Here is an 18998-nt window from a genome sequence, read left to right on the forward strand (position 1 = left end):
CGCTGCCGCTCGCCGCCGCCGCTGTTGCCGGCGTCGTCGTCCCCTCGCAGCCGAGCGGCCGCGGAGCTGAGGGAGCGCCGCTGACCGGAGCCCGCCCGCTCGGGCCCTGCCGGCCCCGGGGCGAGGGAGGGGGCCGCGCAGGTAGCGGGGCGGCCGAGCCCCCGGGGGGGCGGGGGCCGTTGGGGCGGCCCGGCCCCCCCCCCTCCCCTCCGTCCCTCCCTCTTTCCCCCCAGGCGGTGGTTCGGCGGGCGAGGGGGGGACGCGGCCCGGCACCCGCGGGGAGGATGGTGAAGCCGCCCTCAGTCCCCGCGGCGGGCCGGGAGGCGGCGGAGCCGAGCCGGGCCCGGGCAGCCCTCCGCTGGGGCTGAGGGGGATGAGCCGTGCCCCGCCGGGTGGTCGCTAGCGGAAGGATGACCACTCCCGCCCTGCTGCCGCTCTCCGGGCGGAGGCTGCCCCCCCTGAACCTGGGGGCCTCCGCCTTCCCCCACCACAGGGCTACCTTGAGACTCTCCGAAAAATTTATCCTGCTCCTTATTCTTAGTGCCTTCATCACCCTGTGCTTCGGGGCGTTCTTCTTCCTCCCCGACTCCTCGAAGCACAAGCGCTTTGACCTGGGCTTGGAGGATGTGCTCATTCCTCATGTGGACACCAGCAAAGGGGGCAAAAACCTCGGCGGCTTCCTCATCCACGGGCAAGGGCACGACGAGCACCGGCACAGGTAGGTGCCTTGCTCGCCGGTAAAGGAGCAGGACCGGGTGAAAGGGAGAGAGCCATTAGAACAGGTCCTTCCCGCTAACTGCTGTCGCTCCTATCCGTGACATCCTCGTGTCTTCCCAACGTGGGTCAACTTCTGAGTGCTAGCCTTGTGTCCTCCAGCTGCCATATGTGGCTGTGTCTCCATGTTTTCTTTTCCAGTGTGAATTTAGCCGCCTGACTAGCGAGGGCTGGGAGGATACGTATGAGCTCTCCTGCAGTTTCTTGCCCTAACCGATTCCCTGGGTCAGCCCTGGAAAAATGGATGTTACCTTGTGGCGTTTGTGGAGACTATAAGTGACTGAAAAACTGCTGTATCTTTTCTATAGTTTTGATGTGCTTACTCAAAACAGCTGCTTGTTGCTGAATAGCGTAGCAAGAACTTTAATCTGATGAAGACTTCATGCTGTGACCCAGAGGCTGTCAGCCTGTGACGTGCAGGACACAGAACTAGTGTAGAGGGCATAATTGCCTTTTCTGGCCTTTAAAATCACTTGTTATAATGTTATTCTGGGCAGTTGAAGGTCCTGGTGGCTAAGTTTCCTTGTTTGTGTTTGCCAATGTAAAGAAATTTGAGATAAAATAGTATTTAAGAGTAACAAAGGTAAATGTCATGCTGTTGATTGATAGCTTTTTGGGGCCACCTAAAGCTTTGTGCAGTGCAAGCCTCTAAATGTTCCAAGACTGGGTCATGTGAAGCCTTCAAAACAGATTAAAAAAAAACTTAAATGAGGGTTATACAGTATGTTTGTTTCTAACATACTTTAATTGCTAAAATGCTACTGAAGTGCCTGGATTATAATGAAGCTGACTGATCTCTCTTCACTGTCAAAGATGTGTAAAATGTGATGATGGGTCATAAAATATAGGCTCTTCCACACTCAAATTATTAATACAGTGAAATTTAAAGAAGGGTTACTTATGCTGATAGTGTTCCTTTGAGAACACTTCCAAATATATGTTTGACACAATACAAGAATTATTTAAAGGTTATTTGTGCTATATTAAAAGGAGAGGGTTTAATTGCCTCTTTTTATTCGTCTGAGTTATAAAGACTACCTGAATACTATGGTGTTTTTCTTTAAGGCATCTTTGCTGTTGGATGTCTTGGGGCACTTACGATCTCGTTCTCCCTAACTGAAAGGGCATGGATGCTTAATATTTAACAAGGACTTCTTTTGTCTATCGTGTTACTTGCTAGTGCAGTTAAATGGTGCACAAAACGTAGATTTAGATGCTCTAACATGCCTTTGAAGTTCTCATCTTTCGCTCTTTTTTTGTGATCTGATTTGTTATCTTCCCCAGTCACTGTGGTACATGCAGTCAAAATCATGTTCTACAACAGAAGACAGGTGAAACAAAAAGAAGAGTTCAGGAATTTTCAAACCTGCAGCTGTGACTGTTGTACTTTGTGCTGCCCAGTAGATGGGCTGTTAAAAAAAAAAAAAAAAAGTTAGTTGATACTGATAATTCTGGAGTGATGCTCTTGATTAACCTACCTACATGGATCCTTTTCACGTTTCCTCTTTAAGTGTAATTAGTGAGGCTACAGCTTTAGTAATGAAGTGTGTACTGGTTTTGTCTGTCATGTGTAGATAAGCAATAACTTATAACTGTCAGAGCTAAATGAGTTTTGCTTGTTTGGGGTCTGTTCTTAAATGAATTGGTTATCCTGTCATCAGTTAACCCTCTTATAGTTCCTCCATGAGCTACGAATGTGTGTACCTCCCCCTGCCCCTCACCCAAAATTATCCCTGTCATGTACAGGTTTTTTTTATGGCTGCCTTTTGAGTTATTTGAGCAAGAATAGATATTTTAGCCCTGCAAACCATTGGATTACTCCAAGCATGCCTTAACTACTAAAAAAGCCTGTCTGCTTAACCTGCTTGTCAAACACTTATGTGAATGAGACAATGTGCTTTGCGGGGCAAGGTTATATGCTTTACTTTTGGAGCAACTCTTTTTGCTTATTACTGCGTAGTCCTGTCAAGAGGCTATTTGCTAGCTTGGAGCTGATGTGGTGACTGTTTTCCATAAAGGAAAACACCTGTTGCCACTTCCATTGCTGATTACCTGCTCCTGGATTGTGGGGACATTGACAGATGGTACTTAGAAAAAGTGTAGAGTCTTCAGTAACGAATTCTAGATTACTTGTTATCTCAGTTTAGGATGGATGCCTTCGTTCAGCTTGCTGTCAAGGAGCAGTCAAGTGTCAACTGCTCAGTAAGCATTGTTTCTTGGATGGCACTGAGGAGTTACGGCACAAAACATCGAGAGAAATTAACCTACTAGTAATACAAAGGAGTATGCAGTCTAAGATATCAAGTGTGATGGTGGATTGACAAGCTGTATTTCCAAGAATTATGGGACTTCAGAAGAGTCAGGTCAAAGGTTATTCATATGAAGTATACACTTGAACATGGAATGACAGGTGTGTTGATTTACTGAATAAACAAAAGTTTCTTCTTTTGTTGTGAATGCTGGTATTGACCTCTGTCAAATGATGAAACCCACATATTATTATACTGCTCCCTTGGTATACAAGCTATAATATTTCAATTCTCATTTTCCCCTACCTCTTGCATTTTGAGCTTTGTAGGCTATTGGAGGCTATTCATATTTCTGTCTTCTAGGAAAATATAGCAATGGTGTAGGTAGAGTGTTGTCATGCAGCCATGCTTTAGTGTTGGGTGTACGAACAATGGTTCTCACTGGACCTTCTCTGTATTCCTTGCTTTGCTTTCCCACCTCTTCCCTTGTCCCCCTCACCCCCCTTGACATTCTTGAGTGGTTTTATTGTTACAGTGGGTACCCCTTGGTGATGTTAACTTTATGTCTTCCATTAACCTTTTTTTTTTTTTTTTTTTTTTTACTGCTCCTGCCCCTCTTCCCCTCTCCACCTCCAGGCAGAAAAAGGGGGGGGAACCCCACCTCCTTTCTGATGGTCTTAAGAAAGAAATTCTTTACTGTGAGGGTGGTGAGACACTGGAACAGGTTGCCCGGAGAAGCTGTGGATGCCCCATCCCTGGAAGTGTTCAAGACCAGGCTGGATGGGACTTTGAGCAACCTGGTCTGGCAGGACGTGTCCCTGCCCATGGCAGGGGGGTTGGAACTCAATGATCTTTAAGGTCCCTTCCAAATCTAACCATTGTATGATTTGTTCAAGAATGACTGTGTCCTTGCCTATCATCCAGAGAAAAACAGCTTTCTTGTAAGAAGATGGTTAAAATCTGGAATAAAACTGCAGTTTATATTTTGGGAAATGGACAGGCTGTAGCGCAAGTTAACACTCATTTTTAGTTGTTCATTTTATGGGTAAGCTCTTCATGTGCACTTGCAGAATAATGCATGGGGAATGGGCTAGTAACGTTGGAAAGGTACACCATAAAATTTTGCCTCTGGAAGGAGGAGGAGCGGAGGAGACTAGTCCAGGAGTTGTAAAGATATGTGCATATGCTTGCTTTCTAAAAATCAGTTTCACTTCCCAAAGATTATTTTCTCTCCGTTTCAAATAGGATATTGCAGAGATTCTGGAGCGAAAGCAGCATGGTTTTGAACACACATCTTGCCGAACAAACTTGTGTGTCACTCAATTTGTTACATGGTTTTAGATAACTGTTACTTCTCCCAGACTTCTGCATCTCACCTGCCACACAAAAGCACTTCTGATGTTTCTCACTACCCGGTTACTTTCCAGCTATCTTAGGTATTTTATTCTTCAGTACCAGCTCTGAAAGATAGCTTTGGAACCAAAACAAAACATTCTTATGGTTTCTTGGCATCTAATATAAATGAGTGAGAATGCAGATGCCCTATAATGCCCTTGATTTATCAGATATTTTTTTTAAAATAAGATTATCTATAATATGAAAATTGAGCAGACTTGTTTCTCTAATGATGTGTCAAACAGCTGCTCTTTATATTACTTGACAAAAGTTAAGATGATTTCTGTGGTAAAAGTACATTTATCTTAGAGGCAAGGAATAATGTAATTTTGTGAGCTCAAAGCTGCTAAGCCACTTTGGAACAGCACTTGGCTACTGTTGTGCCAACGATTCCGTCCTTCAGAATTTGCAGAGCTGTATCTTCAGCTGCTAAATTCCCATGTACTACTTCTGCCACAATTCCTGCCTGTGCTTAAAAAAAGCACCACCAACCCTCATGTTGTCAGATTGATAGCAGGTGCTGCTAGTACAACTGACCACCTCAAGGGCCATGATGGCTTCTGTGTGTGAGTAGGTGTAGATCAGTGTAAATCATGCCTTTGCCTTTATCTCTGTGAAGCTAGGGAATATTGACTTTAGGCAAAGATATAAGCTCAGCAGTCTGATACGACCAGTTGTGGGTCAGCAGCTGTATGGCAATAGTCTTAAAGTGCTCTTTCTTCTGTTGCTCAATATATGGTTGTGTCTACGGTAGTAGCAGCTGCTGTCTCTACTCTTAGGAGGTGAAAGTAACAAAAAATAATTCTGAAGGGCTTTTAGTCTTAATTTCTTCTTTTAAATCCTGTGGTTTTTTTTTCTTTTTAAAGAAACATGAAAGGTTTAATGTGCTTCTTTTGAATACCTTTACCTTCTCTGGTCTATATGACTTAATTAGTCATAGTAGAAGTATAAAAGTGCATAAAACTTTTTGCTGTTCCTTTCCCACCTTTACTTGAGGCACAGCTTATTAGTGTAATTAAGAGTATTTGTTGTGATTCAGAGAACCTGTTTTTTTTTTTTTTCCTGAAAAATCAGGAGCCACTGCAGTGTCTGGGCCCCAACTCCTACTCTGTCCAATTTTTTGTTGCATGAAATTGAGCCTGTCTTCAGAGTAGACTCCACGGTCTCTCTGAAATGTGGGCACTGAGTTTAAACTGAGGTGCTTGATCTAGAAGCAAGGGGATCTTAGGGTGTAACACTCAGGAGATGTAGGTCCTCATGGTGACACCTGTGGAGCTGAAGAAGGCAGGAGTAGTATGTTCCAAGTCAGGATTCAGAAACATCTCGTATGTCTATGGCAAAGAACTCTGTCTGATGTCAGCCTCCAGCTGTTGAAGCTATTGCAAGAGCACTGCCCAATCTTTAGCTGGAGACTTTTCTTGGAGTTTTTAGAAGTCACATGTCATTCTCTATTCTGGACTCTGTTTTGAGAAGAGGCTTAAGATAAAGATTTATGGGAGTTTGATTTCTTCTGGAGTCCCCACATTATACCCTTAAACTCAATTTGAATTTCTTCTGAAGTTGTGCTGGACTGGGGGAGAGGTACCCTCTTGTATTATTTCTAAGGTTCTGCTGAAATTAGTGCATTATGTTATAGGCTGAGAAATGCTTTTATCTTTGAATTACAAAATGCAAATTCTAGACCATCTGTTTAGCTGTCCTCCCTCCTTCCCCCCCATCTGCTGAACAGCCTACATCATATGTAGAGTGCTGCTTACTTCAAGTTATCTATCTTGCTGTCAAAGTATTTCCTGTACTATGAAAGAGAGGAGTCAAGAGATGGTGTTCTCCAGTTCTTATCCTTTCCAGTTAAAAACCCCCAAACAAAACAAAAACTGAGAACTTTAGCTTCTTGGTTTTCTGCATGATCTACACTTTGTCTACATGCTGGAAAACAATCAGGCGTGGGAAAACTGCGGAAAGTCTGCTGGCTGGATTTAGGCCAGCTAGTGGGTGGGAGGCAATAGCACTTTGGTTCATTTGGAGTTTTGTAGATTAAAATCTCAAAAGAACTTTAGCATAAACGTGGGTTGCTTGATGATGGTAGCAGTGTAGGCAATAGTAAGCAGCATGGCTAGTTGTGGGCATATTACACTAAAGAGTTCTCCCATCTTCTGATCCTCTCAGTTTCCTGTAGTAAATACAAACATCTTGATCCTACTCAGCTAGTTCTGAGTTATGGGTGTTTGCTTCCTTACAACAAACGTATGTAAAACTAATTACAAGTTTGATGACAACATGTGTTGTATGTGTCCCTGTTTTCATAACAATTGAACTGAGACTGAATATGAACAAAGAGGAAAAATTTTTGTAATGCCTTTCTTCTTAGGTCCTTCCCAAAGGAGGCCATAAAGTCGAAAACATGGTCAGTGCTTTTATTCCACCATCTTGCACTTTTATTATTGTAGCTCTCAATGTTGAGAAAAGTCTGGTCTGATGGGTAGGCAGCTGTTTCTCACAGTAGATTTTCAGGCTAACGAAGTGGGAACTTGAGGGCATGTGTTTGGATATAGCTTGTGGGATTTGTTCTTTTTCCCTTCATTTCCAGTTGCGGACTGACGTGAGCGCTATCATTTGTCTTAATTCGGTAACTAGATTGTCACTTTATTCCTAAAAATCAGAGTTGTGTTGCAAGTCAGCTGTTTGTGGGGAGAGAAGCATTAAACAGGCTAAATAAAGGTAGTAAGGCCAAGAAAGGGGAAAAATAAGTACCTTTCCCCTGCTGCCCCAAACCTTGAAATAAAAATTCTGAGGGTTCTAAATGTCTTCTCTGATTGTAACTTTTTCAAATTACCTGAATTTGCAGTGTGGTTATTTACCTCTAATTTGATCAATATGGCTTGTGCTATTCGTCTTCAAATTCAACAAATAGGGTTTACTTCATTGTCTTACTGTATTGAGAGCAAATACACTTATTCATGGCAGGGAAATGTTGGGAAAAGCTTTGAGAACTGCTAAGTTTTTGTAATACATGCTTGCTCATAAAATTTGTAGGCTTTTGATTCCTTTTGCTTTCTGTTGTTGTCTGATCTATTGCCCTGTGCAGAGCACAGGATGGATGTAGCTTCATCCATTCACTCAAAGATCTGGAGGTTCTGTATTACTTGGTATTTGAAGATCTCAAAAAAAAAAAAAAAAAAAAAAAAAAGGGGGGGTTATCACTTTCCCTAGTAACTTCCATTCTTATTTTTTGAGTACCCAACCCAGGTACACTGTTGTTTCTAAAATTAAAAAACAAAACAAAAAAACCCAACAAACCAACCTCCAGAAGATATGCTATAGGTTATTTATTAATCTTTTGAGCTTGAGACTGCTCTTTAAAGGCATCCTTACCATTGTCTTCTAAGCAAACAAAGTTTATGTGGCCGTGCCGTATGTTCACCTGTAGCACTTGCTGATCCTTTTCTATTCTCTGTTCTCCCTGTCTCCTGCATAAGGTCTATCAGCAGCAAAGAGTGACCTGTCAAAATAAGTACATTTCTGTATCTTGTGCATATCTCATTGCTGGGTGAAAGACCTTAATTAGGGGCAGTGCTGAAGGAAGAATCGCAGCTGTGAGCCCAAGCATCATCTGTGATACTTGGTCTGCTGCTAGTCAGTCTACACAAGTGTAACTCTGAAGCAGCCATGATACCTGCCCTTGGTTCTTCACCGATTGCTGGAGAAGGGTGGTTGGTAATTAATGCTGTGGTAGGAAAGAGCCAGGTTTTATGGGATGTGTTACTGAGGTGACAGGAGGCATTGGGAGAGAAAGCTAAAGGACACTGATGTATGAGGAGCAGCTGAGGGAACTGGAGTTGTTTAGTCTGGAGGAAAGGAGGCTCATGGAAGACCTTATTGCTCTCTACAACTACCTGAAAGGAGGTTGTAGTGAGGTGGGGGTCGGTCTCTTCTCCCAAGTGAAAAGCGATATGATGAGAAGAAACGGCCTCAAGTTGCATCAGGGGAGGTTTAGACTGGATATTAGGAAAAAATTCTTCACCAAAAGGGTTATCGAGCATTGGAACAGCCTGCCCAAGGAACTGGTTGAGTCACCATCCCTGAAGCTATTTCAAAGACATGTAGATGTGGCATTTAGGGATGTGGTTTAGTGGTGGACTTGGCAGTGCTGGGTTAATGGTTGGACTTGATGATCTTGAAGGTCTTTACCAATCTAAATGATTCTATGAAATACTGGGCTATGTTAGTTCTGCTCCTTAAAGGATTTATTTGCACAGGCATTAAATCACATTTATTATTCCATCTTGCTGTCTTAAGTTTTTCAACTGTTCTTACAATGCAAACCTATGAACTGGATTACCATGCATATAGTATTCAACATTAGTTTCCTTAATGTTTTATGTGCTTCCTTACTTGTTAGTCACCTCTTAAACCACTAGAGGATTTTGTAAACACTTTCCCAATTCCTTACCGTAGTGCTGCCACTGAGGCTTACGATGGACAGGTAACTGTTCTCTATGATTCTATTTGTGAGAGGAAGTTTGAGCTTTTCCCTTGGTTTAAAATTAGGTAATCCGATCAGTATGACACGAGCAAAATTATAGCTTTAAGGGAGTCCGTATGATGAAAGTATCTTCTTGCTGTGTAAAGATTTAAGAGCTGTTAAATGAAATTCCTTTGTGTCTATTAGCACCAGCATGCAGAAATGTCAATTTGCACATTTAATGTGTGCTGGAAGACTTTTGCAAGATGACATTCATCTCAGCTGAGGTTTAGCACTGTCTGTAGGCCAGCAAGGCATCTGAAGTTTGCCCAGGCAAGCTGCATAAGTAGTTTCTCCCTCTCAGTAATTTGTTATCGTTTTTCTCTGGGAGCTGCTGACATGTTTTAACTGCTGAAGTGTACAGTCGGGCTGCTTATGAGCAAGTGACTGTCAGTGGTAAATCAAACTAATCCATTTTACTTTCTATTGGATCAAACTGAATGTGCTCACAAAGGGTAAGAAAAACATCTCATCTGTGGGAGTGGCAGAGCCCTTAAATCCTGTAGTTGGAAGCGGAAGATCACATCTGCCATGTTCTTGCGCTGAATATCCTGCCGGATAAGTGAACTTATGCTGAATACGCTGGGTTCAGTTGTACTTGTGGTTTAGGCTTGTTAACTAGTAAAAATAACTTACAGCATGTGCTGTTTCCTCAGCAGATTTTTCTGGATATGTTGCTGTCTTTACAAATCTGTTGCATTTTGAGTGCTATTCACTATTTTCCCTATGCAAGTTAGGGGATCTGCTTTTGTTCCAGAATACATGCATCCTTTCTGTAGTGTATTTAAAAAATCATAATCCAGATCTGACTTTCTGGAATGCAGACTCTCTGCTTGTTTTCATTATTTTATGAAATCAAATTTGCTCTATGCTTTAAAAACAAAACTTGAAAAAACACCTGCCACCCTCTGGGCTTGTTTGAAATCTCAAAAAGTAGTGGGTAAGATGCTTCTTAGAGAAGAGGGGAGTTATTTTCCTGGATAAGATAGAATATTCCCCCCCCCCCCCTTTTTTTTTTTGTTCACAGAGAAAGAGAAAATTCAGTCCTGAAAAAATGATCATGTGAACTAGTTTGACTTGGAACCATATTTCTAGTAAACTTTTAAATCTCTTGTTAATCAAGTTTATCTTGGAAACAGTGAAGAGTGTTTAATTCTGAACTTAATAACTGCAGATGATGCAAGCATGTGTCTGTTTTCCCAGTGCTATAATCGCACATCCTTAGTTTCCTAAAGGCATCTGTTCTGCTGTTGTTGGTTTCTATTTGAGTGGAAAGTGTTCTCCAAATTATTAAGTAACGCATGTATTGAATTCTGAATTGCAATGCACAGTGTTCTGGAGAAGAAAATACTGCAGAGGGGCAAGTGGGCTCTTCTGCATCATGGAGTTCTGATGTGATAAAGGGAATGTTTCATACAAGGAATTCAAATTTCTACTTTTTGCAACTAATTCCACCTTCTAGAGGCAGTGGAATCCACGGCAATTGAAATATCAACAGGTCTCTGAAAAAGCTATTTTCCAGTAAGTAGGAAAATCAAAACAAATGAGAAATATTGCTACGAATGTAACAGTTTAACTTCAATTTTATTGCTGTATCTAACACATTACTCCATTTTAACTAGTTGTTGTTAATCTGAACTGTTAAAAATACTGATTTAGGTACTTAAAACCAGTCAAGTTGAATCTACAAACTGATATACTTCTTAAGTTGGTCCACATCAGTGTGGTGAAAAGTTCATACAGTATGAATGTTTTGCTTCTTTGTATGTGGAATGAAATACTAGTTCACATCCCAGATGATGGAAGTGCAATAACTGTCACCCCGATAACTTTTTTGGGGGGTTTTGTGTCTTGTCTGGGAATTTCCTCATCTTGAGGGATTGATGATTATGGAAGGATACTAAGATATATAGATATGTTATCTATAAACTGTTTTGTGAAGTGGATAATCAATTGTCAGTGCTGTCATTTCAATATTACAGATGAAGCTTTAAAACAAATGGCTAACAAGGGGACTGGTATTCTGCTGGCAGATCTTAAAAAGAACTTCAGTTATAGACTTGTTGCAGCTTTGTCTTGTAGTGATGTTGCTGAACAGAATGATTGGGAATCATTCAAAGTTGTATTGGTAACCAAGGAAGTGTTGTTGGTTTGTTGGTGTGGTTTTTTTTTTTTTGTTGCTGTTTAAAAAAAAAAAATTAAACATCAAACCCCACCAAAAAAAATCCTGACCCAAAACCAATAAAAATCCCCCATACATCACTCCCTCATTCTTGGTATTACTTGATGTGAAGAACAACAACTAAAAACCCCACAGTGATGGAAGAGAACCTGCAGTCTTTCCGGCTGGATTTCACCCGGTCCTGTCTTGGCACTGCAACATTTGATAGCTGCTTGCTGGCCAGAGTAGGTGATGGGAACAGTTTATTGACTCAGAGTCAAATGCCTAATGATGACTTTGTTCCTGTGTGTGTTTGTGAGACAACAGAATTTTTGAGATTGTGTTACTAACAGTACATGTAAACCCCAGGTCCTTGGTTTGCTTAGGTTTTTATAGATCTGTAGGGGTTTTTTGTATGTTTATTTTGGTTTCTATAAATCACTTGAGAGCTGATTTTATTTGGATGGATATGCTATTGCAGTTTATGCGTAGTGGTTTTCTTGACACCCCCTCTCCCCTCTTTAGACATAATTTTCTCAGAATAGCATCTGGCCGTCACACTACAGTGGGACTAGATCATCCAGTCTACTGCTATTACAAAGAAAAATGAGGCTTGACATATTCATGTCAATTTGGCAAGATGCCTGAATCATTATGCTCAATGAAATATGTGACGTTTCAAGTGGTAATGTAACCTGCAGGAGCGCTTGCAGGAGGAACTTAAGGCACTGCAAAGAAAATGCCACCTTTACTTGATCTGGGAGGTTCAGATACTGACACAAGTTACCTGATCAATCCCCAGCACAAGATTTAGTCCATTAAGGTATATAATTTTATTCAAAATTTTTCATACTCTAGTATTTGCTGGTGGTGATCCTGGCAAAATTTAAAGTGCCTTTTGGATTTAAAAGGAAAATACTCAAGGAAATATCTATGGATCTTCCTTTCATGCAGTAACAAATAAACAAACCAACAACCAGCCTGAACTCCGAAGTAGTGTGTATAATTGAGTAAGTCATAATTACTTGGTGTTCTGTGATTCCCTAGCAAATTTGCTTGGAACCTTCATGGGTTCATAGTATGGATCTTCAGAAAAAAGCAGACTACGTTATATTGTCTAGCGTTCTGGTAACTAGAAAATCTGTGGAAGCATAAAGAAGTTAAAGTATTCCTTAAGTTTGATACTTAAATTCCTTTTTTCTATCTGACTTCCATTAATAAGGAAAAATTCTGGAGCCTGTGCAGACTGTAAAGAGTTCTTCCAAGTTGCCTTAAAAAATTGCCTTAAACTGCATGAGCCATAACCTTGTCTCACCAGCTTTCAGGTGGGTTCAGTAATGCTTAAAATAGAATGCCTTTTGAGATTTAGAAAGCCTTATATTTACATCAAACTGTTCAAAAATATTTATGGCAGATGGTTTTTGGGTTTATATTTTATTTTCAGTTTCTGCTCTACCTCTCCTTTCTATGGAATCTGTCACTTATTTTTAGCCATTTGACCCTGCTGTTTCCAGTTCAGTGCTCAACAGCTGAAATAAAACAAGGCTGTAAATGTGGCAAGTGCTATCCAATGGTTGTGTAGTCAGAAGACATCTGAAACAGCATCACCATCTTCTCTATGTGGAGATGGGAAAGCTGGGAGGGGAAGGAAGGATAGGAGGAGTTGGATGGAAGCATAACCCAGAAGTTGTTCATACATTCCCTTATGCTATGCTGTTTTTCAAATGAAAGATACCCTTTGCCCCAACCTTTCTCCTACAAAGGCTAGGTGTGGTCCTGAAACACATTGTGGTGACAGGTGGCTACGGGGTTGGAACTAGATGATCTTTAAGGTCCCTTCCAACTCTAACCATTCTATGATCTTGTTAAAAATGACTAAACTTTAACCTCTGAGAAGCAAGAGTAAATAAAAGCCTCCATAAAATTTAAGAAATCCTCAGGCTACGTTAGGCTTTGACAGTAATCTGAAATACTATGTTTTGTGTTCTTTGTTTTTTCTCCCATCCCTTCTATCTGGAATACAAAATGCTAAAGACCGAAGGTGAAATAATGGGGTGGGATGAAGGTGATACAGGGGAGGGAATTAAACTTCCATTTCTTAGTCAGAGTGCTCAATTTTGCAGCATCTTTTCTTTAGGGTTGGAAAGAACTTCCAACTGTAATACTAACTTCCATACGTGACAGTGGCTGCAAGGATGTAACCTTTTGCCACAGCATTAATCTTCAGAAATAAGAGTTTTTCTCATTAAAATTGTCATGGGTAAGTGTTAGGCATTTTCTAGCATAAACAGAGGCTCTTCAAGCAGGAGATACACACCAATTATTTGTTGGCTTGTGCAGAGAGCCTAGCCAGTTAGCCTATTTACTGAGGATTAATGTGCTTACCAGCTCAGCGAGTCCCTGCTGGCCTGGAAGGTGTAAGGTAGGAAAATATCAGCCTCCTTTGATTCTTGGAGTGGCTTGATTCTTGATCTTGCTGAGTCAGTGTATTCCAACTCCATTTATTCCCCCCCCCCCTCCCCAGATTTTAGGCCTTTGAGTCAGTATTTTTCTCTTAGATGAAGCTAGATGTGTCAGCAGCTTTGCTGTTTTTCCTACCCTTTGTGGCTTACAGCCATGAGAGTGTCCTCTCATAACGTAGTGGTTTGGTTTCGGTAGAGCTCAGGCCAAGCTCACACTGGACTTTGGGTTGTAAAGAGTTGATTCTCATGGTGATCTTGGGACTGCAAGCTTGTTCACTCTGGAGCAGTATGTTTTGAAACTTTTGCATCTGAATTTCTCTAAATAAACATGATTTTGTTGTCCACAGCTAGTGAAGGAAAGAGTTGTGAGTTGTTTCTAGTTCCAGAGTTTCCCTTAGTCAAATCATCAATGTTACCATGTTTGGGTGATCTCTTTCTTTATTGTCTACTGTTCTACTATGGATAGTATACTGGTTAGGGAAATGATCTCTTGATCTCTTCTTCACGAAAGAAGTAAGGAAGTTGCCGTAATCATTTGAGCTAATGAAACAGATTCCTCTATGATTAAATTAAAATCTAACATATGACTACAACTGTCCGTAAGCTGCGTTTTGTTGCTGGGAATTTAGGAAGTGGACTACGGTGGTGGTGGAGAAGGAAGAAATTTGACTTTACATGTTGGATGTATATGTGTACTAAGCAAATTAACAGATGAAGACGACACAGTGTGTACTATGTAGTGTTTATAAGGCTATCTGAAAAATCTGAGGTTCTATTTATGAAGACAATTCAAAGATCAAATTTTATGTTCCCCAGATCTTCTGTTGTTTTAGATGCATGTTCTGGGCTACAGTCTGGATTTTACTAACCTAGTTGGCTGTCAGCAGTATTGGTTACTCGCTTGGGAAAACATTGCAATTGGGAGGTATCTTTTTCAGAGTGAAACTTATCACTTGTATTCTCTGCAGTTTGCTCATACATGAAGAGAGTCCACTGCATGATTTATAATTTAATGATATCTACATCCTTGAAGATGCTCAGAAGCTGTCTGGACGTGGTCATGGGCAACCGACTCTAGGTAGTGCTGGTTTGCTCAGGGAGGAGGTTGGACAAGATGACCTCCAGAGGTCCATTCCCACCTCAATTTTTCTGTGACTCTATGATGGGGTCTGTGGTCTCTCCTTACATGTAAAAAGCTGCTTTCCATATTTATAAATGTACTGAGTAGTGTGAGCCATGCATTGTTACATTTTTTGAGGTGGGGAGTTACTGATCCAGTGTTGCTTTTCTGGCCTTTTTTAAAAGGACAGAAGCCCCAGAACACAATTATATGTGTCTCAAATCAAAATTTTGTAGTTTATTAGCAGGATGGATTATTTTAATGTGGAAAGTTATTAAAAAGCAGCTGGAAGGCTAAATAATTTGTCACACAGTTGTCTTTCATCCTCTGCTTTATTGACAAGATTAAAGAACTTTGTGAGTAATGATATACAGTTTTGCTCTGTGGAACAGTGCAGATTAGATGGTACGTCATGATTTCCAGGTATTTCGTTGCTCTATCTTTAGTTACTGTTTTGGCTGATTTGCCAAGTAGAGAGGTAAAAAGCTTTGCTGTTCTTTCCTTCTAACCAGTCCCAGAGGTGCTATATGGGAGAAGAACTTTATATTATAGAGTATTTCCATTTTAACTAATCCAATATTACTGTTAAAAGTATATCTACACTGCAGTCCGTGTCCTCTTATATGAAATGCTTTGGAATCACAGTATAATTGCTATATATATTTTATTTTTTTCCCTGAAATAAGGACTGTGTTTAACAACAGAACATTACATGCAGCTCCTGTCCTGTCTGGGTTTTTCTCATGACATGTCACAAAATACCTTCTGAAGACTATTGGTATTCTGAGACTGAGTTAAAATTATTTTTTTTTTTTCTATTGTTGCCAGTTTCTGTGACACGGGACTACTTTTTAAACTGCTGCCAATAAAGGGAAGGGAATGCTGTTGACTGGTGTGATCCTCCCAATCCTATGGTGCAAGGAGCTGGTCTGTGTCATTCAGACTAATCAAACACTGCTCTTGTGGCACAGCAAACTAATTGACTAGCACTGATGCTGTATTAGCTAGGAGCATTGTGCTGTAACTGTTTCCTGGTGTCAAGAGGAGCAAGTCAAGAGAAATTGTTGTAGACCTGTATTTTTTTTTCCCTATTTGGACTAAGCTGCACATCATTAGTAATGTTGTCCCCCTGTAATGAATTGTGATTTTAAAATGCATTAATATACATTTTAAACTCAGTTTACCATATAGCTCTGTGGTAACAGTTGTAAATGGAGAATTAGGATGAATCTGAGCAGTAGTGTGAACTTCCAGTAGGTTATTTAAAGCATTGTTGCTTCCAGGATGTGCAAAGCAACTCTGGCTGGGTGAATAAAATAGCATTACGGAAATGTGGTAGCTTGTGTTGACAGAACATCTGTGTGAGGGTAGTCGCTTCCTTAGAGCTCTGTAGAACCTGCCAGAGGGTTTCCCATGCAGGGAAGTCTAGTACCATCTGCTTACCTGAAAGTTTGCCATCTCTGAGCCTACGTTATGTGCTATTTGCTGCTTTCACTTTGTGATAGCCTTTGTCTCTTTATGTGTATTTTTGCTCTAACTTATTTTAAATTTGAACAATTGAGAATTTTTAGACTAAGACCATACTCATACCATGGCTATTGCTTTAAATTGCTAACTTGTTCCGCCTGTTTTTCTTCACTTGATGAGAGTCTTTGGGTTTCCTGCTGGAGATGAGGCTGCTGAGAAGACTCATGGCGTAGAAGGAAGGAGCTACCATACTTACTATGGTACTCCTTTTGAATACAGGCATCAGAAAACCTTGCTTCAGCTTATATAACTTGCATTTTTCTGGTATAGAGGGTGGGAAAAGGGAAATAAGTACCTGATTAGGAACATGAACCTGGAGGGGGAAAGTATTTCAGGGCTGGCAGAGGGCTGAGGTGGTAGCGAGAAGAAACGATTATTTTCTTTCTTTGAAAGCTGGAGATGGGAACTGCACACAGAGCAAAATAAAAGGGGATGGGATGACTGTGAAACAGTGCCTTTTGCTTTCTGCCCCTTTTTCCCTAAGTAGAAGATTGATGTTGTTTGTCCGAGGCATAAGAAGAGGAGGCCGTTGGCTGTACAAGATATCAAAGACTAATCAGAGTGGCACTGGGGAGAGGAGACATTTGAAGCAAGATGGTGCTCAATAAGACATAAATAAAATTTAGGATGGTAGGGAGTGACTCTTCTCTGACAGAAGAAGCTGTATCATTGGGGTAAACTAGAAGACAGGAAACCATATGGCTGAGTGAGGACATAGAGGTGATGGTGGGAATGACTGGGGTTAATGGCCATGAGTTTGTGTGCAGAAAACATGCTCCTTACAGCTTGGGCTCTAATCCTTGAACATGCAGGTCTGTAACACTTGAAGCTCATGTTCTGTTCTGCTGCATCCTCAGCCGTTTAATCTTGCCTATATCCTTGCCCCAACAACAGTGTTTGGGCAGTTGGCCAGTTAGGAGACCTGATTTGGCCTGAAATGATTGGTGATTTTTTAGCTGGCTCAGCGTATCACTAGCTGACTGGCTTGCTGCCTGGTCTCCTGAGTACCAGCATAAGGAGTAAGGGAGCTTTTTTTTGTAGTGCAACTAAAGCCCTGAAACTTAAAGAATTATTTGCACAGAGATGGTGACCAATACAAGGATTATAGAGTTACAATATCCTTTATTACACAAACCAATATTCCAACTATTATTGCTGATCATACTATTATACACAGCCAATCTGTAACCCAATAAATCGTCAGCATATGTGAACATAAAGTATAATTCACACGCTATTTGACTTGTTGCAACAGAACCACTAATTTTCTAGTCATGAGTGACTCACTGAAGCAACACCAGAGAAGCAGTGTTCCTGTGCACTGTCTGGCTGGTGATCAGGAGAGGGGACCCATGCTGATAGTGGGCATCTCTTACTCATCCAGGGATATTCTCTTACCAGTGCGCACAAGTGGCTTCCTTACCTCAGGCATACAGTGAAGGCTGTGCCATCTTTTCCCTGAGTGGCTCTGCAGATGGGTCCCCTCTGAGGTTGTCTGAACTCCCCAAGGTCTTCCCAAAGCCACTTGCTGTGGCTTATGCTTGCATTGGTGATCTCTGATCTAGGTGTTGAGTGGGTTGTCCAGTCAGTTGCTTTATCTTGCCATGATTTTATCCAATAGTCCTCAGTTTCCAGGAGATCTTTGATTTACTACTGTTGGCTTTGACTGTTTACTTCCAAGCTCTACAGTTTGTTTCATTTCTTGTTATACCAGTCGCTGTAAAGCCACAATTTACACATTTGTCTCTGGCAGCCTCTGTTAAGGGAAGGCTGTATGGACTCATCTGTAGAGGAAAGATTGTTCTTGTTTCTTTACCCACGTTTGTCATCTGAGTCCACCTTCAGCTAATTCAGGGAGCTAATCCCGTGCAGAAAACCTCAGAACAAACAAATATTTGGGAGAGCTCTACCAAGCCCCCAGATAGTCTACTGTGTTAAGACCCTCAATCAGTTCACCAGTTACTGTCAAGTGCAAGAGCTGGTGCAAGGCTGAGTGGGACCTTTCACTTGGTGGTAGCTAGGTATTAATCAGCTGAAATATAATGTGAAACTGTAGCTGGAGTATCTTTTTTTTTTTTTTTTTTTTTTTTTTCCTTGCTGCAAGCTGATATGTGTGAAACTCTGTCAAGGTATTTTTCTCTTCCTCTCCTGTTGACCTACATAGTAACTGATAGCAGGAGGCTGTCATTCTCCATTAGCTCAAACGGTGGAGTCTCTTATGGATGTAAATCTCCAACCTTACCATTTTGAATCACTGGGATATTAAAATGATTGTCATAATTTTTAGTGATTGCTGCTTCTTAGTTTCCTTAAAAAGCACCCTGTTACCCCCAAACACAATTTTATGCAGCAGATGTCTTTTGGCACCCTATTTTTTGTTTCTGGTGTCCCAAACTCTGTTCTTAAGGTTACTTATTTGACACTTTCAAAAGTCAGACAAATATTACTGCTCACAGTTGGTGTCTTTAATTTTTTCTGATTGTTATTTTAAACTAAATAAATCTATTCTTAACAAAAGTGGTTTAATAGAGGTGTTTGCTTGTTAGCTGTGTTGCTTCAAAAGTTTTCTTGGTCTGTTTTATGGTTTTCTTGGGGGTTTTTTGGTTTTGATTCCCCCAATCAAAACAAGAGTAGAGCAGGAGTTACCCTGTTTCAACTGTTGTAGACTCGCATGTTTAGTGTGGGTTGGGTTTTTTTTTTTTGGTAGGTTTTTGGGGCAAATGCTTTTCACCTATGTCCCTTCTCATTTTTTCATTCTAGAACAAGCTTATAATATCTGTATGGAATG

At 41.0% G+C, this 18998-nt stretch overlaps 1 protein-coding gene across 1 annotated transcript in view; it reads left to right on the forward strand.

The window, feature by feature from the left end:
• The first annotated feature begins 302 nt into the window (after positions 1-302).
• Positions 303-18998, forward strand: part of MAN1A2 (mannosidase alpha class 1A member 2) — a 146248-nt gene continuing 127552 nt past the window's right edge. The window contains exon 1 of the mRNA XM_074157379.1: positions 303-718. Within this exon, the coding sequence (XP_074013480.1) occupies positions 411-718 (308 nt within the window). The 5' untranslated portion in view covers positions 303-410. The remainder of the gene's footprint in view (positions 719-18998) is intronic.

The sequence above is a fragment of the Numenius arquata genome, chromosome 1 (genome assembly GCF_964106895.1).
Source record: "Numenius arquata chromosome 1, bNumArq3.hap1.1, whole genome shotgun sequence".
Classification (NCBI taxonomy): domain Eukaryota; kingdom Metazoa; phylum Chordata; class Aves; order Charadriiformes; family Scolopacidae; genus Numenius; species Numenius arquata.